We start from the raw sequence: 21,650 nt of genomic DNA on the forward strand, positions 1-21,650 counted from the left end.
CCCAGCTGTCTTTCCACCTATGTTGAGATGTCAATATAAAAAAACTCCTAAGACGAGAAACTCAGATTTGTGAACAAGGATTTGGACGCACTCAATATGTAGGTGTTCAAATAAAATAAAATAACCCTTATCCGCACCCGATAGTGCATAGGGCACTGCATCACATAAACGCAGTGTTATCTTGATTAACACACGAAGGAAATGTGATCAGCCCTCTGCTTCAGGTACCAGTCCAGGGTAATATTGAATACAAATTAGAGTGAAAAAAATCACTTATACTTATTTGACCTCCCCCCGAATCGAACCCGGGACCGCCAGTACGGTAGCCGAGCTTGCTGACCATTACGGAGGCGGACATTGTTCAAAATTAACGAAATATAGCTGTGCGCTTATACTCAGCTCATTGTCACACAATCCCATCAATTTTGAGTCGCTACTTAATTTTAATTAATTAATTAATAATTTGCGTTTTTTCGTTTAGCTTGCTTGACATTTAAAAAGCGTAGCGCTGAAAAGAGCTCGCGAATGTAAATTTCTTCGCAGGAATGCCTAAATCCCGTGTTTTATTTGGGCAATTAAGAAGGCCATTAACAGTTTTGCTTACAGAAGAAATATTAGCGGTGGGTCGGCTAAGGGTTGGTGAGCTGAGATATTAAATTCTACTCTTACGACCACTTACGTTTAATATACCGCGCAATCCTTTCAACAACGTCATATATCAAAAATCGTCAATTTTTTAAGTTTTCGGAATGCCCAGAAAATATACTATTTCCCAGCAAAAGCGGCATATTTTTAACATAATATTTACCCGCTACAGGGCAGAAAGTGTTGTTTTTGCAATTTGAAGAATAGGTATTGTTTAATTATTTCTTTAAATCTACTAAATATTTTTCAAATGGAGAAAAAACCTTCAGGTTTTACCTAAAAAGATTTGTTGCACAGTAAAAAGTCCAATAAGTGGATTAAAATCTTAAAATCTATTGTGACACATATTTCGACGCAAAATGCAACGAAATATGTGTCACAATAGATTTTAAGAAATAGATGAAGAAGAATATGGAAGTCTGGGCATTTACGGGGCTGACGACCGTCATAGGCTGGTTTAAGTGATCACTTTACACACGTGTTACATTATTGTTGTGAAATGTTGAGATGTCAAAAAATACTCTTATAAACAAAATTTATTGTCATGTAAGAAATGTAGTGTAAAAACACCTTTTTCGTGAATTCCTATTACGGAAATTCAGTTAAATATTGAGATAGGACATGTTTGGATACGTATAAGGTATGTATTGAATATATATTAGGCTGGTTTAAGTGATTCCATATTCTTCTTCATCTTTAATGAGATGTCAAAAAATAGTATGAAATAACTCCTGTAATTGGAGATAATCCAGATTTTGTAAACAAGTATTTGGACACACTCAAAATGCTGTAAATTTAAGAAATGGTGCTATTTACCAAGTAAAACTTAAATTAAAAATGGATTTTACTACAATATGACTGCCGAATAATGAAAATAATCATTTTATGAAAATAATAATTTTAAATAATAATTTTATGAAATTCCATATGGAGATTGTGATAAAAAATATATTGGCGAAACTGCGAGAAATTTAAAGATTAGAATTAAAGAACATCATAGCGGTCTTGTTAGTAATTATTTTTCGGAATTTGCAAATCACATAATAGATACTAATCACTCATTTCACTCTCATAAATTAAAATTATTACACCTTGTTCCATATAAAGGCCAAATTATGAATAATCTTGAAAATTTAGAAATCCAAAAAAACCTAAATTCCAATAATAATTTATTAAATAATATATTGTTTCAAAATTCTTCACCTTTGCTTTCCATTTTTCCTTTGTTTTCAAACTCCGTCCCTTGACTAACCCCTTCCCCTTACTTTGCCCTCTCCTTATTTATAGAACAATTTTATATTTTATATTTTAGTTATTATACAGACCTGAATGATGGAAGTTTAACTTCTGAAACATGTAGTCTATAATAAAACTCAAGTGGTAAAAAACGAAGTGTTTTCTTTAATCATTGTAACATGTCTTACCACAAAGTTAATGCCGAAACAATAAATAAAATGAAAATAATCATGATGATTAATTCTTTAAATATTTTTTTATCTTAAAGAAAAGAATTAACGAGTATTTGGGTAAAAACTTACATTAATATGAGTTATATACAACATAATACGTATTATCAAATATTCTTATCAAATTTGTGACTTAATCCGGGTAGTGAAATTTAATACTTCGTCATATCGTAGTCGTACAGGAGAAAGTGACCAACTACCAAAACGTAAAATGCTCAGGAGGGCCATTTAAGTCACTTTTGCTTGGCAATAAAATAAACACTAATGCAGTTAGTCATTTTTAACAAGACAATATATTATACTTCCAAGTTTAAAATCCTTTGGGATTTTTTCAGGGCAATATTAAGCTAGTAATATATCAAATTGAATAAATATGACAGTGAAAAAAATCACTTATATTTATTTTACCCCCCTTGGGAATCGAACCCGGGACCTCCAGAACGGTAGCCGAGCGTGCTGACCATTACACTACGGAGGCAGACAAAAATATTTATTTATTCAATATTACCCTGGACTGGTACCTGAAGCGGAGGGCTGATCACCTTTCCTTCATGTGTAAACGATCAAGATAACACTGCGTTTATATGAAGCAGTGCCCTATGCACCATTGGGGTGCGGATAAGGGTTTTATTATTATTATTACTATTAATATATAAAATAGTCAATGATCACGTTTTTGCGAAACAATGCACTTGGTCACTTTCTCCCGTATGACGTCGATATTTTCAATTCAATATTAGTATTGTCACATCGATCGCAGATTATTTATGCATGTTTTTATGTTACTTATCAAATGATGCAATGGATTATTGTCAGACGGGAGGAATATCTAATTTAACATACTCAACCTATAAAGGATTGTATAGGTCCTGACGAAGAGACGGGTACGTCTCGAAACCGGTAGACGTAAAAATCTCGGTGAGTGGTTATATACTAATTTTATTAACATTTTTGTAAAAAAATAAATAAGATTGTATAGGACTCGTTTTGTGTTTATAACAGCCGATATAATCAATATTTTCATTCATCACTTTCTTTTGGAAAATTCGGAGTTATATGGATTTAGAGAAAATTAAGTTGCAGTTTAACGAATACTGGGCCTTAACATAGATGAAGAAGAATATGGAAGTCTGGGGTATTTACAGTGCTTACGACCCGTCATAGGCTGGTTTAAGTGATCACTTTATACACGTATAACATTCAACATTCCACCCATGCCATCTATATCATATCATATAATTCCCACGTCCTTTTATGTGTGAGTCCGTGGCAGAATCTAAGGTTGATTTGAGTATGTTTTTTGTAATTTTTTTGTAATTTAGCAGAGACACTTATATGTGTGCAAGATCCTCACCGAATTATTTTACATACTTGGAGACGACTCTAAACATGAATGGAATGGTAAATGTTACACGTGTGTAAAGTGATCACTCAAACCAGCCTTAAACGGGACATATACCCTGTAAATACCCAGACATCGATATTCTTCTTCATCTACGTTGATATAGCAAAAATGTTTTTTAAAAATCTCGTAAGCTGATAAACTCAAATTTTTGAAGAAGGATTTGTACCCAAAATGTTAAGAATTGTTTTTTAAAATATTGAACAATTTTTACAACATTTTGAGTGTGTCCAAATACTTGTTCACAAAATCCGGATTATCTCCAATTACAGGAGTTATTTTCGTATTATTTTTTAACATCTCATCAAAGATGAAGAAGAATATACTATATATATATAGACTTCCATATTCTTCTTCATCTTTGATGAGATGTTAAAAAAAAAAAAAAAAATTGTTTATAACCGCTTTATCCCGTACCTACCATATGTGTCGACAGATATATTTTGTCTTCTTCAGAGATCGATGGAGACTAGTACCTATCTATCCCTAAAGAAGGTATTTGTCGAAACCGGTTTTAAAATACTGGGATATAAAGGTTTAAAGCCAATGTTTTATTTTTATGATGTTTGTCAAATTATGGGCCAAGGTATAAATAAGAATACAATAAGTAAAATAAAAAGTCAAATAAGTAATTCTCGTGAAATAGGTTTGCCTTTTCCTTACAATATCCGCACCGAATAGTGCATAGGGTATGTTTAAACTAGCTTTACGATATTCTCTTCTAAAAACATTTAAGAGGAGAAAATATGCTTGTATTTTAGCATATATTTAAGAAAATGCATATCGCTCACTCCTTTCAAGAACGTCATATATCAAAAATCGTCAATTTTCAGTTGTGCATGTTTTCGGAATGCCCAGAAAATTTACTATATCCCAGCAAAAGCGGCATATTTTTAACTTAATGTTTACCCGCTACAGGGCAGAGAGTGTTGTTTTTACATTTTGAAGAAAAGGTGTTGCTAAATTATTTTTTTAAATATACTTATTATTTTTCAAATGGAGAAAAAACATTCAGGTTTTAAGTAAAAAGATCTGTTGCACAGTAAAAAGATCAATAAGTGGCTTGATATTTATTTTTAATACATTGTATGATATTTTTAAACATTAATAACGGTCTCCTGAAAAATCTAGTTTTTCTTATTTATGACGTTGTTGAAAGGAGTGAGCGATATATTGAATCGTTTTTTCTTTACTTTTTTTTCAAAATTAATATGATAGTTTTTACGAAACTAATTTAAAACTAAAATAAAGAGAGAATATTTTATAAACATGAATCATGATGGATTCCAGTTGGATTTTTGTTGATAATAAATAATATGGGTTAAACATTTCGTTATGTATGTCAGTAGGTACTAATGTGCGAGAATTTCGTAAGCTTTCGTAAGAGTACTTTGCAAAAATAATAAATGAAACCCTGTATAATTATTATGTATACGCTTTTCTAGAGTCGTTATTTAAATAATAGCGTTGTAATACTTGCGATAATAATTGACGAAGAGCTAAAAAACATTAAAAATCGGAGTGAGATAAAATTATCGGACGGGGAGTTCGTCGGACGAGAATTAATTATTTAACTCACCAGATGAAATCTTTGCAGTGAGAGCAGAATGTTGGCTGCTTGAAGAACCTCGGCATGAACTTGTGGTCTTTGATGTTGTAAACATTCTTCTTCTTGAGAGCGCCTTTCCGGCCGCGGAGGCGGAAGCCCAGCGAGGTGTTGATGTCTCCCCCATCGTCACAATTGTTGTCGTCTGCCATCGTCCTCTTTCACAAGAATCACTCAACTTTCGATAACGGAGGGTATTATCTGAACTTACTCCCGCCCAAAGTGGCGCACCAACCGAACGCACGATGCGCTCGGGACCAAACGTCAAAACCGTCTGGGAACGTGCGAACAATATAAATAAAATACATACACAATATTTACTTCACACGAACCCGAGGCGAACCGTGCCTCGTAGAGCGCATGCGTCTCACTGACATATCAAGTCAAATCCAAACAACTTGATCGAACATGTGCCGCTTCAAAGGTGTCAGCACTGGAGCTTTTGCATTGCGCATGCTCGCTACATACAGGGTTGTCACATGCAACTTTAACCCTTGGAAATATTCTACAGTAATTTAGCTTGTAATCAATGCCTCTGAATCCAAACATAGTATTTTCAATTCCACATTTATTTTTATAATACGATAACTGCTAAAAATTAAATGCTTTATTTCATTGATTGTATTTTTTTCCTTTCATTAAGATGGAATTTTACTTACAGTACAATGTCTCAAGATAAAAATAATTAAGTTTATGTATATATTTTATATTTATATTTTATTATTATTATTCATATTTATATTTTTAAGTAAAAAAATATTTTAATTATTATTTTCTGAAAGCTAGAATTATAAATTACATCGTTGTTTTCTGCGTTATTAAACGACTAAGCTTGTAGTGTTAATGAAAGCTTATGTTAATTCCTCAGTTTCTTATCCATGCCAAAACCACTGCGCCGAATCGATGCAAAATTAAATTGATCGTGACTATATGAAAACAGCTTAATTAGACCTGCGCTCCGGGTTCTGGGATATAGAAGTGGAAAATATTTTTGGATGCAGATAATGAAAGTGAAGGAGCTTAATGTAAAGAACATAATTGCTATGTGTAATTAGAAGTGGAAGAGAAATCGGAGATATCAAAGATACAGAAATTAATATAATTGCAATGGATAAAGCGCTGAGAGTTACTTATATGTACATATGTACATACTTGTACTTGCTTTTGTAAGATGCTTACTGCTATTATTTATGAGTTTAGAGGATCGAGAAGTTAATCGTAAATTTCTGATGCATCAAATAAGTCTTAATATATATTATTTAAAATTAGCTCAAACTGTGTTAGAAATCTCGTACTTTTCAAATATATTTTTCTGTTTGCTTATATTTCAAAAATAAAGATTTATTGTATAAAACTATTACAATACATAAAATAAAATAAATAAACCAAAAATTTCAACATTTTAACTTTTAATCTTGTGTATGAAGTTAAATGTATTGAGTTGTCTGTTCTGACTCAATTTCTTTCAAATACATGCATTTTTTTTTGGAAAATAAAATTAATTAATGATTTCGTGAGACAGACAATCACCAGAAGCTAACAAATAAATACATTATTGGTGCTCTTTGTCTCCAATTATATTATTAGCCTTCGTTTAACTATTACGTGATTACTAAGACTAACTGATACAGTTTACGGCCATCCATTTTATGGTACCCCCGTAAAAAAATATTTGCGATGGTTTTGTACACTCGTACATACAATTACTTAATTGTATCTGGAATTTTGTAAAACGTATCTTCCTTCGTATCTTAACGATTTGCGTCTGGTTACATTTCGGTCATTTCTATATACATATTTGTTATTTGTTATAATATGTTTGGGTAGGTACTGGAACATAAATATGGTTTAATTCATTGTCTATGTTTTTTGTTGGCTTCGTTGGCCTCACTGCACCGTGACTACAACATCGCTTCCTATTCGTCCAAATTTAAACGAACACTATCAACTGTTTTTTCGGCGTTTTGATTTGTGTCGTTGTTCTGCTGTGCCGCGGGTTTAATCTCATTTTTTGTTCAGGAGATAAAAGTTATTGTTAGAATTTTACGAACGAAACGACGTGAAATTATTTTTATTTAGTTATATCTAAAAACTATTCAAACTTTAAAAACTGTTGTCAAGAATGCTTTAGTTGTAGTAAAAAAGTGACTTTTGGAAGTTTAACGGTTAGTGGGTATAGATGTAGTTAATTATTTTTTTACATAATTATTGTGTGGCATTATACTGATTGATCTTTCAATGCAGGCAAATGTAATTATTGAAACATTATCGAATCCACTACAGTTGCTTACTATTACCTCGTGGTAAAACTCAAAAAAGTGTATACGCAATCCGGTGACGGTTGTGATTTTACCTCACCTTTAACGACTTTCTCGTGTTGATTTTGTTTTAATTTTTATATTATAGAAAATACTCGAAGGATTTAAAATGTCAGACGTAGCAGTGGATCGACGGTCTCACATGCTGTCACTTTTAGCCGAATTCGACGATTTGAACCGATGTAACAACGTTTTGAACGATGGCACAGCAGAAGAATGTGAGTATTCGTTTTTTTCGTTGTATTTAAACACATGTCGAGTACCAATTTACTTTAACTAATTGTCGTCACCTAAACATATTTTTTAAATGTTTTAAATTGTGATGTCTTAAATGCTAACGTTGCATTTATATGTAAACATCATAAATGCAACCCATTAATGTCGAATGCAACACAAACTGTTGGCCATTGTTATTCTTTTCTGGTGTCTCAACTAGCCGGCAATTTTGTAAATTTCCACTTTCTAACATTCCTGTCTTTTAAAAAAAAAATTCAAAAAACTTTTGAAATAAAACAAATTTAACATTACCTAAAACTAAAACTACTTCAAACTATGAAACTGCTGACATCTTTTAATATTACTATTGAAGCTATTGCAATGGAATACAGGTCTGTTTACCTTGATGTAGAATACTATTTAAATATTTATAATATACGTAGATAAAAGCAAATAACTATGCTCTTTTCAGTAAAGCATTGTAAAGATTATATTTTATAAAAATGAGTTTTCAATGTTAAATTACTGTAAATTATAAATCATCCTTGTGGTTATTTTCCTTTTTTTTACGTCCAAGTGACTGAAATCTAGCAACGGCTTATGCAACACCGCTTATCATGACCCTACTCAGGCTTCAACTTTTTAAGTTTCAAAGCCTATGCCTATTCGTGAGTGGATTTACTCTTTATGTTTAAAGTTACTATAATTTCATGTAATTCATGAGTGAAAATTGTAGGCAAAAACACTCGCTGTGGTTATTTTCTCACAAAAATGGTGCTATATATACTAAACTATTATTATTATCGAATTGTGGTAGAAATATATTTTTGTTATAAATTAAAAACTTTACAATTGTCAACATTAGTTTATTGCTCTTGAAATATTTCAAAATGCTTTTTTTCTAAATTGGTGCTTAGTTTTTCTTGGTCTTCCGCTGCTCTTTTTTCCAACTACTCATAAATTTGTTTTACCGATCTTTTCTCACTCATTTGTTCTATGTGTCCAAACCATCAAACGCACCATTCTTAATTTTATCAATAATGCTTATCTCAGCTTTGCATTCCTTCCTTTTTCCATTCATATGGCAAATGCCTCATGGCAAAACCATGGAACCAATTTCATTGGAACATCTACCATACATGGTTTTGCCGCACTGATTGCATTTTGACTGCATTCAGTCTACTTTCATCCTTCTCTTGCCAACTCCATGCTTCACTTCCATACATCAGGGTTGGAACAAGGACTACATACTGATATTACTACTACTACTACTACTACTAACCCTTATCCGCACCCAGTGGTGCATAGGGCACTGCATCGTTTAGAAGCAGTGTTATCTTGATCGTTAAATACACGAAAGAAAGGTGATTAGTCCAGGGTCATGAAACCCGGGACCTCCAGCATGGTAGCCGAGCGCGTTAACTGCTACACTATGGAGGCGGACAAAATATGTATTGACCATATCATAAAACTTTGACCATTTCATAAAACATTTGGTTGAAAATTGGTTTGAACACAAGCTCTAAACATATTTCTACTGTTGTATTTTACAAATTCCCTCACAAACATTGATAAAATAGTTAGTAACATAATCTCCAATCAACCGAGACTAATGAAAGGTTCATGTTTTTTTTCCACTATGTAGTGCATGCGAAATTTACTGTTTTGGAGCGGCTACTGTGCCAACATAGTAAATGACATGGAATTTGAACTGTCCTTTTTTATGTACATAATGTGATTTTCACACTTGTGAAAAAAAACTATAAAGTATACTTTTTTACATACGATGATATAAACGAGGTAAAAGGTCTCACGCACATGAGTTATACCGCAATATCCCTTGCAGACTTCCTGGGGTTCCTGGAGCTGGTGGAGAGTTGGCAGAAGCAGTACAGCGCGGCGGAGTCGGAGGCCACGCGCCTGCAGAAGGAGCTGCAGGATGCCCTGAAGGCTATCTCCATATGGGAGGCCAAGTTCACGCATGCCCGCAAGCTGCTTGATGCTGAGAAGAAGCAGAGGATCAGGGCAGAGCATGACCGTGATGCGTTGGTGGGTTCTAATTACACTACTTTAAAATTGTAAAAGAAAAACACTTGTTTTTTACCACATGACTTTATTTTATTATGACGACTAGTTTCGGAAGCTATGCTTCCATCTTTGAGTCTAAATATAAACATATGTTAGTTTATATTTAGACTTGGCACATGGAGTTGGTAAAAGAAGAATGAAAGTAGACTGAATGCAGTCGAAATGCGATCTCTCAGAAGAATGTGCAACAAAACGATGTATGATAGATGTGCAAATAGTGAAATAAGGAAGGAATGCAAAGCTGAGATAAGCATTATCGATAAAATGAAGAAAGGTGTGTTGAGATGGTATCGTTCACCGAGTGATCATTTTCTTTGAATTTCCGATAGTGAAACAGTCTATTTTGTTACAAATAATCTGAAAAAAAGTGTGTAATGGATTGTCAAGCATCATACTGAATTAGTATTCCTATAGCTTTGTTATTTGTTTAACAGGAAAAGCAGATGACCCTCGCCCGTGAACTCCTGTTCAGTGACAACCGAGAAAAGTTGAATAACGAGACGCTGGAGAAATTGGCTTTTCTCAATAACACCGGAACCAGTCGACAACAGTCCCACGGTTTGGACCAGGGCCATGCCAGGCTTAACACAATCAACGAGATGAATTCTACAGGTGTGAACTCTACTATTTTTTTTTTTTTTAATTTTAACTTATTTATTTTAAAACATATTATATGAGTCATGTATATACAATATTCTCGAGGAGTAATTTCCATCTCAATTTGGGACATGGGGTTAAGGTTAACATGACTGAAACACAAATAAGTTCCATAAATGATAAAAAATTGATAACAAAACTAATACATGTCAAAATATGAAACAATAAACAAGTATAATAAATAGGCATAAAACAACAAAAAAAACATAAGGTAAGATTTACCGTTACACCCGTTGCATTTATAATGTCACGCGGGTTAGTTAGGATAGGCACCGCTTTTCTGCCTACATGGAATGCACGCCCCTGCTGATTCCTACCTTACAGATCAGAGCAGGAAAAACACTTATTCAACAATGTTGCAGGTAATCTGCTATCGGACCAGAGTTTCTCCCGGTCCGAGGATGACCTGGACGAGTCTCTCGTGAATGGACGTCGCTCCTGGAGGAGGCACCGGCCTTCCGGGCCCATGGCGCCCTCTACCGAGGAACAGCATCCTCCAATGAAGAAGAAAAAGTCCTCCAACGGAAAGGTAACAACTAAAAAAAAGAGATTTCTGTTTAGCATTTTATCATTAAATCTTTCTTGTTGCTTCACTACATTAATCTATCCTCAATTTCTTATAATTTCGTATAAAAACATGCTATAAAACATCTTTGGGTTAATCTGCTTATTATATCCTCCTGATGTTTCCGCCACCTTTGTAGCGCTGTACAATTAAATTTGTAAAGAAGGAGAAATATATACACTATCTCAAAAAATGCGTTTGTAATTAACAGTGTCTGGGAATCATGTGTGTTTTAACTAATATAATCAAAAAGTACTTACTTTGACCAGCTAGCTATATATCCACATAACAATTCATATAATAATAATAAAACTCTTATCCGCACCCCAATAGTGCATAGGGCACTGCGTCATAAACTCAGTGGTATCTTGATCGTTTTACACATGAAGGAAAGGTGATCAGCCCTCCGCTTCAGGTACCAGTCTAGGGTAATATTAAATAAATATTACAGTGAAAAAATCACTTATATTTATTTTACCCCCCTTGGGAATCGAACCTGGGACCTCCAGAACGGTAGCCGAGCATGCTGACCATTACGCTACGCAGGCGGACAATTCATATACTCAATAAGTTACCTTAAGAGGCCACCTTGATTCACTAATGATGTATGTTGTCCATATATTACCCATATTTATATTATTTTTTGACATCTCATCAAAGATGAAGAAGAACATGGAAGTCTAGGCATTAACGGGGCTGACGACCGTCTTCCATATTCTTCTTCATTTTTGATGAGATAAAAAAAATAAAATGAAAATAACTCCTGTAATTGGAGATAATCCAGATTTTGTGAACAAGTATTTGGACACACTCAAAATGTTACCTATCAGTCCAATTACATAGCTAATATTAAAAAAAAGGTCTCAGTCATTGGTGGAAAAATATAGCGTTAAAACGGACAATATTTAACATTTAGCAAGTAAGCGGATTTAATTTTTAGTAAACTCATATCATATTGCTATTAAGATATGATATTATATTTTTTTAATGCAAATCATTTTATATTAAAACGTAAACATATGCTAATCACGCACATTATCCATTTTACTTTTCTCTTCTTTTACGTGTCTGTGCCTAACAAAATGCTTCCCTTCCTTTCTCCTAACACACAGTTGGATACTAACACAACAAGCGGAAGTCTTACTGGGACCGGAGGAAGTCGGGTGGTGGCCACCACCACCGTAACGGTGGATCGCTGCCCCAATAACAAGTGCATGACCAATGGCCGAATCACCGCTTCTTCCGTCATCGAGGTAACACACTCACACATGCATGGTGTCCAGTAAATATAATTTCCTTTTGGTCTATAATGCATCGCTCTACTCGATCAATCCAAAACAGACGGTATCGCAAGCTGCCGAGATTTGTGAATGTTCAAATATGTTATTTGTTTGACATCTCATCAAAGATGAAGAAGAATATGGAAGTCTGGGCATTTACGGGGCTGACGACCGTCATAGGCTGGTGTAACATTCACCGATTCTACCCATTATTGACATCAATGTTACAAGTGTGTAAAGTGATCACTTAAACCAGCCTATGACGGTCGTCAGCCCCGTAAATGCCCATACTTTCATATCTTTCTTCATCTTTGATGAGATGTTAAAAATAATATAGTTAAACTATAACTTTAATATTATATGGTAAAATTAAACCATAAAGCATTATTGACGACTTAAATTCTTGGAAGTTTTATATATATGAACCAATTTTGAAACATTATTGTTGAATCACTAGAACTTCACTGGAGACATCTATTGGCGAGATGAAAAGAAGCTTGTCAAAAAATAATATAAAAATAATTCCTGTAATTGGAGATAATCCAGATTTTGTGAACAAGTATTAGGACACACTCAAAATGTTGTAAATAAGTCATACACGACTGATAAAAAAACATTTATAAAAAAAAGGTGGTAGTTGGGAAAGTAGAGTCTGTTACTCAACAGCCAATATATTTTCACATTTAGAAAATCATTACGAAATCAACCAGGACTTCGAGTGCATGCAGCAACTCCTGGGTTTGATTTCCAGAGAAGTTAAAATTGATCAAAGTGATGAAAAGAAGCTTTTTATTGAGCAGAAACTCTTTTATTAGCATGTGAGGTCCGAATCCTGGATTATAATCACACACATGAGAAACGCCAGAAAATATCATTTTCATTTTTTATTATTCAAGCTTATAATTTGACCATAAATAAATCAATCAAATAGAAATATATGTGAAGGTCATACAAACATGAATATTTATTTTGTATGATAAAAATTGTTAATGTATTTTTGTATGGTAAAAATAATTCTAAATGTAGGGCTATCAGAGCAGTTCCAGCAGCGACGATGTTGGCCAAGTTCCCGAAAAGCAGGAAGTCATCCCTTCCACACCCAAGATCAGCAAACAGGAATACAACATCAAGATAGAGTCCAAGGGTGACGGCTATTATGATACCAACATCAGGAATTTCACACCCACTGCTCCACCACTGAAGAGCGGTAAGTTCAAATCATTCTTTGTCGCAGAACAGACAAAATTACTTGTATATTATTTCGAGAAATAAAAAGACTTTGTGTTTTGATCCACTCACATTTTTATCAACCAACTAATTTCGGCAACAACCTGTTAACCTGGCCCTCTTCAGGGTTTAATTTATGACTTCTTCTTTCTGTGCCACTTACGAAGATCGGCGATCATTATGACTCATAATTTAAATAATAATTTATGAGGTCATAAATTAAACCCTGAAGAGGACAAGGGGTTGTTGCTGAAACTAGTTGGTTAATAAAAATGTGAGTGGATCAAAACACAAAGTCTTTTTATTTCTCGAAATAATATATCAATATGATCCTCAAAGTTAATGCTTTCAATATTCAAAACAAAATTACTTGTAACTAAAATTAATTTTGTCCGCCTCCAAGGTGTAATGGATAGGGCAGGGGTTGCGCCGTAGAAAGTAATGAGGGGCGCCGTTAGTCGATCCTCTAAAAAAAAATCAAATCATCCAAAACCACAAATATTCTCGGATACCTATAAAGATACAATTTCATTTTTGAGAGCTAGCATCTTTCTACCCAACTACTATTATTGTAGGTACCTATTTATTTCGACTATAATACATATACATATGCATATAATCACATTACACCTAAAACAAAGAGCAATATACACCTAAAACAAAGAGCAATATTGTTAAAGACAAAAACGGAAACCTATTATTTGAAAATGAAAAGGTAGCTGAGCGATGGAAGGAATATCTAGAAGATCTGTACTGTGGAAATGATATCGAAGACGAAAGGATTTATTTGGAACCAGAAGAAGAAGTAGATCCCGATTGCAAAGGACCACCCTTGACAAGGGCTGAATTCGATTTTGCAGTGAAGGCCTTAACGGATAGAAAAGCAACTGGGATAGATGATATACCCGCTGAGGTTTTAAAGAATGTAGACGAACGGACGAAGACAGCACTATATAACATCATAAGTGAGTGCTACGAAAAGGGAAAATTGCCCAACGACTTCGTAAAGAGTAAGTCTATAACAATACCTAAAAAGGGAAATGCAGCAGACTGCAACAACTATAGAACCATAACACTTCTATCCCACGCATCCAAAGTGCTCCTGAACACTATAAAGGGCAGGTTGAAAAAGAAAGTGGAGGAACAGCTTGGAGAGGATCAGTTTGGTTTTAGAAGTGGAGTGGGAACACGAGAGGCAATTTTGGCACTGAGACAGATACTGGAAAGACGACTGGATGTGAATCTTATAACATACACGACCTTTATAGACTTAGAGAAGGCTTTTGATAGAGTGGATTGGTACCTCTTGTTTAAAGTCATGAAGAAAAGAGGAATTGATTGGAAGGACAGAAGAATCATCCTCAAATTGTACAAGGACCAATCCACTCTCATAGATATTAATGGTTCCTCAAAAGAAGCCAAGATAAGAAAAGGTGTGAGACAGGGTTGTCCGCTGTCACCCTATCTATTCAATTTGTTCATAGAGGAGGCCATTGAAGAGTTGAAGGAAAAAACAAATGGAGTAAAAATAAACGGTCAACAAATACATTGTATAAGATTCGCTGATGACATCGCCCTGATAGCAGAGGACGAGAGTGACATGAACCACATGTTAAACACTCTCTCTAATGCTCTGGATAAGTTCCATTTGAAAATTAATGCCGCCAAAACAAAATCAATGATCGTTGAAAAAGAGCAATCTGACCTCCATCCAACAATACTTCTCGGAAATAGAGTAATTCAACAGTTGGATCAATTCTGTTATCTGGGTAGCACGCTAACATATAACAATAAATGTACCCTAGACATAAAAAAGAGGATAACGCTAGCCAAGCAAACTTTTATGAAAAAGTACAGCCTCCTATCAAACAAACATTTAAAAATTGAAGTAAGAAAAGGATTCATAAAGGCTTTTGTTTGGAGTGTTTTGTTGTATGGGTGTGAAACCTGGACCATCCAAAAGTACGAAAAAGACCGGCTTGAAGCATTTGAGATGTGGGTTTGGAGGAAGATGACCAAGACATCATGGGTTGTAAGGAAGTCCAACGAAAAGGTGTTGCAGGACGTAAAAGAAAGAAGAGAGCTTTTAAATCATATTTTGAAGAGGAAGGCCAAGCTAATAGGGCACTCAATTAGAAATAGCACCTTTCTTAGCAACATCTTCGAAGGAAGAATCTTGGGAAAACGAACAAGAGGCCGCCCAAGAACTTCATACTTCCAGGATTTGAAGCGGCTCATGGACGTCTCCTCCTATTCGCAGCTCAAGAGGATGGCGACTGACAGAGACAAGTGGCTGACACTACAAGGCGCTGCCTTTAGAAGATGATGATGATAATCACATTATCTATTCCAAATAGCTTACTAAAGTAGGGCGCCGTGACAAAATACTAAATTTGTAAGTCCGCCGCGGGCTGAAAAAGATTGGGAACCCCTGCCCTAAGGTGTGCTTCATGTTCCACGGTGTGTTTTCAGAATCGGACAATAAGAATTGGGGCGGCACCCTGAGCAGTGGCGCCGCTGTGTGCAGCCCCCGGGGCACAGGAAGGCTGAGGCAGCACACCTTCGTCAACAAGACCATCATCAGGCCGGAGCCTTGCACCACTTGCGGAAATAGGTAATTATATCGGCTTTATTTTTTTATTTATAGTATTAGTATATGGCCACTTACCAAGATTTTTATGTCTTATCGGTTTCGAGACGTGCCCGCCTCTTCGTCAGGACAATCACTACCACAGCATGCAAACAATACCACCCTTCACCACCATAGCACCATTTACACACTTAAAACTACACAAAATGTTTAACACATGAGATTTTTGGTCGACCTGAAGACCTTTGTGAATTTAAACACTTCATAATATTCTCGAGATTCATTAATTTTTAGTACATTAACAGATATGTAACTAAGTTACGAACATGCATTTCATAAAAATTCCACTTGAGCTTTGAAGGTGACATATTTAAAAGATAATGAGAATTTAAAGTGACCTGTTATTTATTTTTTGGAGAATGCTCATATTGAATGTATACGTCTCACCTATCTACAATAATTCAGTGAGAGTTTTGAACATAGACAAGACATTTAGTTATTTTATGTTTCTGATAATTTACACTGCTGTTGAAATACACTATAATTTCTTATTTTATTTTAGAATAAGATTTGCAAAGGCCGTTGTAAAGTGCAGTGACTGCCGCGCCATTTGCCACACGGAGTGCCGAGATCGCCTCCCCCTGCCTTGCGTACCGACTCATCTCACACCAAATACAAATGGCAATCATATTGTAAGTTATAAATGGTATCCATATTTTTAGTCTTTGTATTTAATTTTACAAATAAAGACTTAATATTGGGAAAAAATGCATCCATAAATCTGATCATTTTTCATTTAAAAAAATTATAGATTATTAATAATTTTCATTAATCGATTCGGCAGAATTGAAGTTTTACTTGGCAATTACCAAAAATAGTGGTATTTACCAAGTAATAATTAAATTTAAAATATTACATCTCACCAATAGATGTTTCTAGTGAAGTTCTAGTGATTCAAGAACAAGGTTTCTAAATTGGTTCATATATATAGAACTTCCAAGAATTTGAGTAGTGTGGTTGTCAATAATGGGTAGAATTGGTGAATGTTACACGTGTGTAAAGTGATCACTTAAACCAGCCTATGATGGTCGTCAGCCCCGTAAATGCCCAGACTTCCATATTCTTCTTCATCTTTGATGAGATGTTAAAAATAATATTAAAATATTAGCAGATTGTTGGATTTGTAATTTGAAATTTGCAATGTTAACACTGCAAATAGTTTCATTAATGGAAAAAAAAAGTTTTCTTTTGTGGAACTATTCACTTTATAAATTAATGTATTTTTTAAAGAAGTCATTATCTATTGATGTTTATCTATTAATTACGAATAAGATAAAAATTATCGAATCGTAATAATTTATTATTTAAATTCAACAGAAAGACTTTTACATTGACACTGTAATATTTTCAGGGGACCATCGCTGACTTTACGCCAAATGTAAGCCCGATGATACCGGCATTAATAATCCACTGTGTCAACGAAGTGGAAGTGAGGGGATTGACAGAAGTCGGTCTGTACCGTGTTCCCGGATCGGAAAAAGAAGTCAAAGCTCTGAAGGTAAACTGACACCACTCGTTCAAGTACTGAAACAAAATGCAATGACAGTATATCATTTGAAATTGGTGATTTTAATAAGCGAATTGTACTCATTACTGTACTTGACATTTTGTAGGAGAGATTCATGAGAGGGAAAGGAACACCACCCCTTAACAACATAGACATCAATGTAATCTGCGGATGTATCAAAGACTTCCTCAGGTCTTTGAAGGAGCCACTTGTTACATACACTTTATGGTCTGGTAAGTTCATCAATTTAAAACTGAAACGATAAAAAAAATTATAAAACAGGAAAAAACATTCACCTATTTTTAATATAGTTTGTGCCTTAAGTTGACAAAATAGGAAAAGCAGTGCATGTTTTGTAATTAAAATACATTTTAAAAAGCTTTTCAGAATTTATAAAAAAAATATATCTTATTATAGAAGCCAAAATGCTGCAAGCAAGTCTGCTATTTTGGAAATTTATTATTATTTATTAAATTTTGTTCATGTCCTTATGAGTTGAAGTCACAAAGAAATGAATTAGAAGAATTATATTAATTTTTGACATCTCATCAAAGATGAAGAAAAATATGGAAGCTGACGACCGTCATAGGCTGGTTTAAGTGATCACTTTACACACGTGTAATATTCACCAATTCTACCCATTACAACTCTTTTATTAGTATGTGAGGTCCGAATCCTGGATTATAATCACACACATGAGAAACGCCAGAAAATATTATTTTAGCTTATAATTTGACCAGATAATTTATTCACAACATTTTGAGTGTGTCCAAATACTTGTTCACAAAATCTAGATTATCTCCAATTACAGGAGTTATTTTCATATTATTTTTTTGACATCTCATCAAAGAGGAAGAAGAATATGGAGTCTGGGCATTTACGGGGTCCATTTGTTTAGTCGTCAGCCTATAATTGGAGATAATCCAGATTTTGTGAACAAGTATTTGGACACACTCAAAATGTTGTAGAAGAATTATAACTGAATAAAAAATAATTTGTCATTGATGATTTGAAGGCTTTTGTGTAATAAAACATACATTGTTGATTCTAGATTTTGTCTCCGCTACAGAGATGGAAGACAAGAGTGACAGTGTAGCGGCCACCTACCAGGCCATCAGTGAACTGCCGCAGCCTAACAGGGACACACTTGCATTTATGATGCTGCATTTGCAAAGGTTTGAATTTATTTGTTTGATAGTTACCTAACACAGCGTCGACATAGATTGTTTCACATTCCTATACACAGGACCAACCTGCCGATGGTTATGCCTGTAGGGAGAGCTACCGCTATGTTGAACAATATCTCATTGGATATTGATCAGTTTCATGTTTCTGAAGGAGTTTTCCTAAGCGGGATTCTTCTACGCCTTTAGCCAAAGTATTCTTGCTTATTTTCTATTTTTGTTAATGTATACGATTTAAATTTAAGTTTGTAATGTGTATGTTAATTATAAATAAATAGATTGAATTGAATTGAATTAAATTGATCAAAATGTTATTGTGAATTTCCATAATTTTCTTTCTAAAAATTACAAAATGTTTATACTTTTGAACAAAACTGGCTTACACTTCTAATGTTTTCTGATTTCCGCTAACAGGTTTCTTGCTTTAATAAGTTACAGCTTTGTTTGTTGGTTGTGTCAGTATGTACATTCATAATATATTTCAGGGTAGCAGAGTGTGTGGAATGTAAGATGCCTGCGCAGAATCTCGCCAAAGTGTTTGGACCGACCATCGTGGGATATTCCGATGGTGATCCGGAACCTAACTACATGTACAAACAGACGCTGCAACAGTTTGCCGTAAGTTTTTAAAAAAAAGTATAACAACAAAAAAAATCAATCGATTTAAATCTGTGGATGAGCTTGTTTTGTAGATGAGCCGGCTTAGTAACAAAATACTCGTTTTACTGTATATTATAATGTACTAAGTCCCTTGGTATTTGAGTAGGTTATGTTCCAGAAAGGTTGCGAATATCGAGACTACCTTCACCAATAAGAGGATTCCTTTTTACAAACTCGGAACACATTTGTGAAAGTTGTCAACACTAAACTAGATACATTTCACGAGAGACCATGTAAAATATGTGTGAAAAGAATACTAAATTTTTTTTAAAGTTTCCTTTTATAAAAATCAATTCAGGATATTGAAAAACAAAAATTATTCACCTACAATCGTTCTGCATAGTACTGAGTAGTTAGTACATGCGATGGATGTAGGAAATTACAAATTGCTACTATGCATTGTTAAATTCATTTTTAGGAGTTCAGTGGATTATTAAATCAAAATTAAATAAACACTGGCCAACAATTTACAACTTTTATTTTGTAACTAGCCGAAAATACCTGATGTTTATGCACTTTGCATAGCTGATTCAAAAACAAAAGCAAAAAAATGTAGCACGTCAGATTTTTTAGTTATGGATATTTTTTATTCTGATACATATTGACTAAAGTTTAACTTATTATTTTTGTATAAATATATATGAACATATAATGCTATCGCATTCAATATTAATAAGTTTATGTATTTCTTCATAATTATCAATACTTTTTTTGAATCCCTTAGACCTTAGACTAAAACATGTCTAGTCTACCAATCACTATTGCGATGTCAACGTATGGGGTCCATACAAACAATAATATGACTGTAACATCAAAACTTGACGTGGTACAAGCTTCACAATTTTGAAATAACATGAGGCAACAAATAAATTAACATTCATTTAACAATGCAAAACAGTAATTTGTTATTTCCTACATCCCTCGCGTGTACTTACTACTCAGTAATTATGGGCGGAGAGGTATGCATGAGGCTAGGTGAATCATTTTTGTTACCTTAACTGCGAGTACTAAGGAACTACTGTATTTAGTATACATTCGTCAGTGATGGAAATAATTTGATGTCGCCAGGTGATGGAGAGGCTGCTGGACATCAGCTCGGACTACTGGGCGCGCTTCACGGGCGTGCTGTCCTCGGACGGCAGTTCGGTGGCGGCCACGCCGCCCGCGGTGCTGCGCACGCCCTCCCTGCGCCCACGCCTGGCCACCATGCCCGCGCCCGGCACCACGCCGCGCTCCACCTTCGCGCGCCACACGCCCGCGCCACCGCCCTCCGCCTCCATGCGCAAGGGCTTCTTCTACAGCTCCACTACCACCAGCGACAGGTGAGACCCGGCACAATTTTTATTTGGAAATAAATTGAAGTGAACATCACCCTTTTCATTTATTGTTTTGGCATTCGCTTTGTGGTAAGACATTATGAAATTGTAAAAGAAAAACACTCGTTTTTTTACCACTTGAGTTTTATTTTTATTTTATTATGACGACTAGTTTCGGAAGCAATGCTTCCATCTGCAGGCCTAAATATAAACATTTATTGTGACTGCAGACAGTTAGTAGAATTCCATATTGAATTGTGGGGTAATATTTATATCCAAAATTAAGCAAGGTTTATTGGATTGAATTCTATATTTTTTATGTATATGTTAACACGTGTTTGATAATGTCTTAATAAGACGAAACGCGTCACGTATTAACATATACATAAATAAATGTAGAATTCAATCCAATAAACCTTGTTTAATTTTGGATATATTACCCAACAATTCAATATAAACAGTTTACATACAGTTTTCGGCACAGATACAGAGTCAGTATATCGATTCTCAGCACGGTTAAAAATCAAATTAATGCATGCTACATTGGATAGGAGTGGGAAAAATGTTACATTTTATTTGTGCCACGTATTTCAATTCAGCGTTTCACTTAATTTAATGTTGTGTCTGATTTTATTTGCATTTTAACATATGTATTTCTTTTTCAATTTCAGTGGCTCCGTACCTCGTCAAAACAGAAAATTCTACGGCTCCGTTGATTTTGATAAATGAGTACTTCTTCGTTCTAATAAATAAGATGTTATTGTTAAAAAAATTTACACACGAGTCATCTGTGAATGTATAATTATTAATTAAATGTGTAATAATAATTTCAACCTTTTTTCTCCATCAAAATATAGGAGTTA

General features: G+C 34.4%; 2 protein-coding genes across 4 annotated transcripts in view; one reads left to right on the forward strand and one right to left on the reverse strand.

Moving 5' to 3' along the window:
* Positions 1-5,510, reverse strand: part of LOC148307741 (protein kinase C, brain isozyme-like) — a 286,153-nt gene extending 280,643 nt beyond the window's left edge. The window contains exon 1 of one of the 2 annotated variants that reach the window (XM_088262899.1): positions 5,093-5,510. In XM_088262899.1, coding sequence (XP_088119025.1) covers positions 5,093-5,271 — 179 coding nt within the window. In that variant the 5' untranslated portion in view covers positions 5,272-5,510. The remainder of the gene's footprint in view (positions 1-5,092) is intronic. The other variant, XM_088262900.1, reaches the window with a different exon arrangement.
* A 1,549-nt stretch (positions 5,511-7,059) lies between these two features.
* tum (Rac GTPase activating protein tumbleweed) lies at positions 7,060-21,637 on the forward strand. 2 transcript variants are annotated; one of them, XM_088262834.1, is made up of 15 exons: positions 7,063-7,284; positions 7,526-7,655; positions 9,500-9,702; positions 10,176-10,353; positions 10,761-10,927; positions 12,076-12,216; positions 13,270-13,450; positions 15,943-16,084; positions 16,623-16,752; positions 17,472-17,618; positions 17,734-17,860; positions 18,679-18,802; positions 19,297-19,429; positions 20,540-20,793; positions 21,459-21,637. In XM_088262834.1, exons 2-15 carry the CDS (start codon positions 7,547-7,549, stop codon positions 21,514-21,516), a joined length of 2,094 nt encoding a protein of 697 aa, XP_088118960.1. In that variant the 5' UTR covers positions 7,063-7,284; positions 7,526-7,546; the 3' UTR covers positions 21,517-21,637. The 2 variants fall into 2 exon arrangements, with proteins under 2 accessions (XP_088118961.1, XP_088118960.1); XM_088262835.1 differs by lacking the exon at positions 12,076-12,216 and having other exon boundaries at positions 7,060-7,284.
* The last annotated feature ends 13 nt before the right edge of the window (positions 21,638-21,650 follow it).

The sequence above is a fragment of the Brachycentrus maculatus genome, unplaced genomic scaffold (genome assembly GCF_059751285.1).
Source record: "Brachycentrus maculatus isolate JH-2025_06_01 unplaced genomic scaffold, ASM5975128v1 h1tg000190l, whole genome shotgun sequence".
In the NCBI taxonomy this organism is placed as follows: Eukaryota; Metazoa; Arthropoda; class Insecta; order Trichoptera; family Brachycentridae; genus Brachycentrus; species Brachycentrus maculatus.

What these genes read in the sequence shown, in the direction of transcription:
- tum (XM_088262834.1), top strand. Translation starts at nt 7,547, where the DNA reads ATGTCAGACGTAGCAGTGGATCGACGGTCTCACATGCTGTCACTTTTA. An exon ending in CGATGGCACAGCAGAAGAAT is followed by an intron (nt 7,656 to 9,499) that starts GTGAGTATTCGT and finishes TATCCCTTGCAG; the next exon opens with ACTTCCTGGGGTTCCTGGAG. An exon ending in TGCTCCACCACTGAAGAGCG is followed by an intron (nt 13,451 to 15,942) that starts GTAAGTTCAAAT and finishes GTGTGTTTTCAG; the next exon opens with AATCGGACAATAAGAATTGG.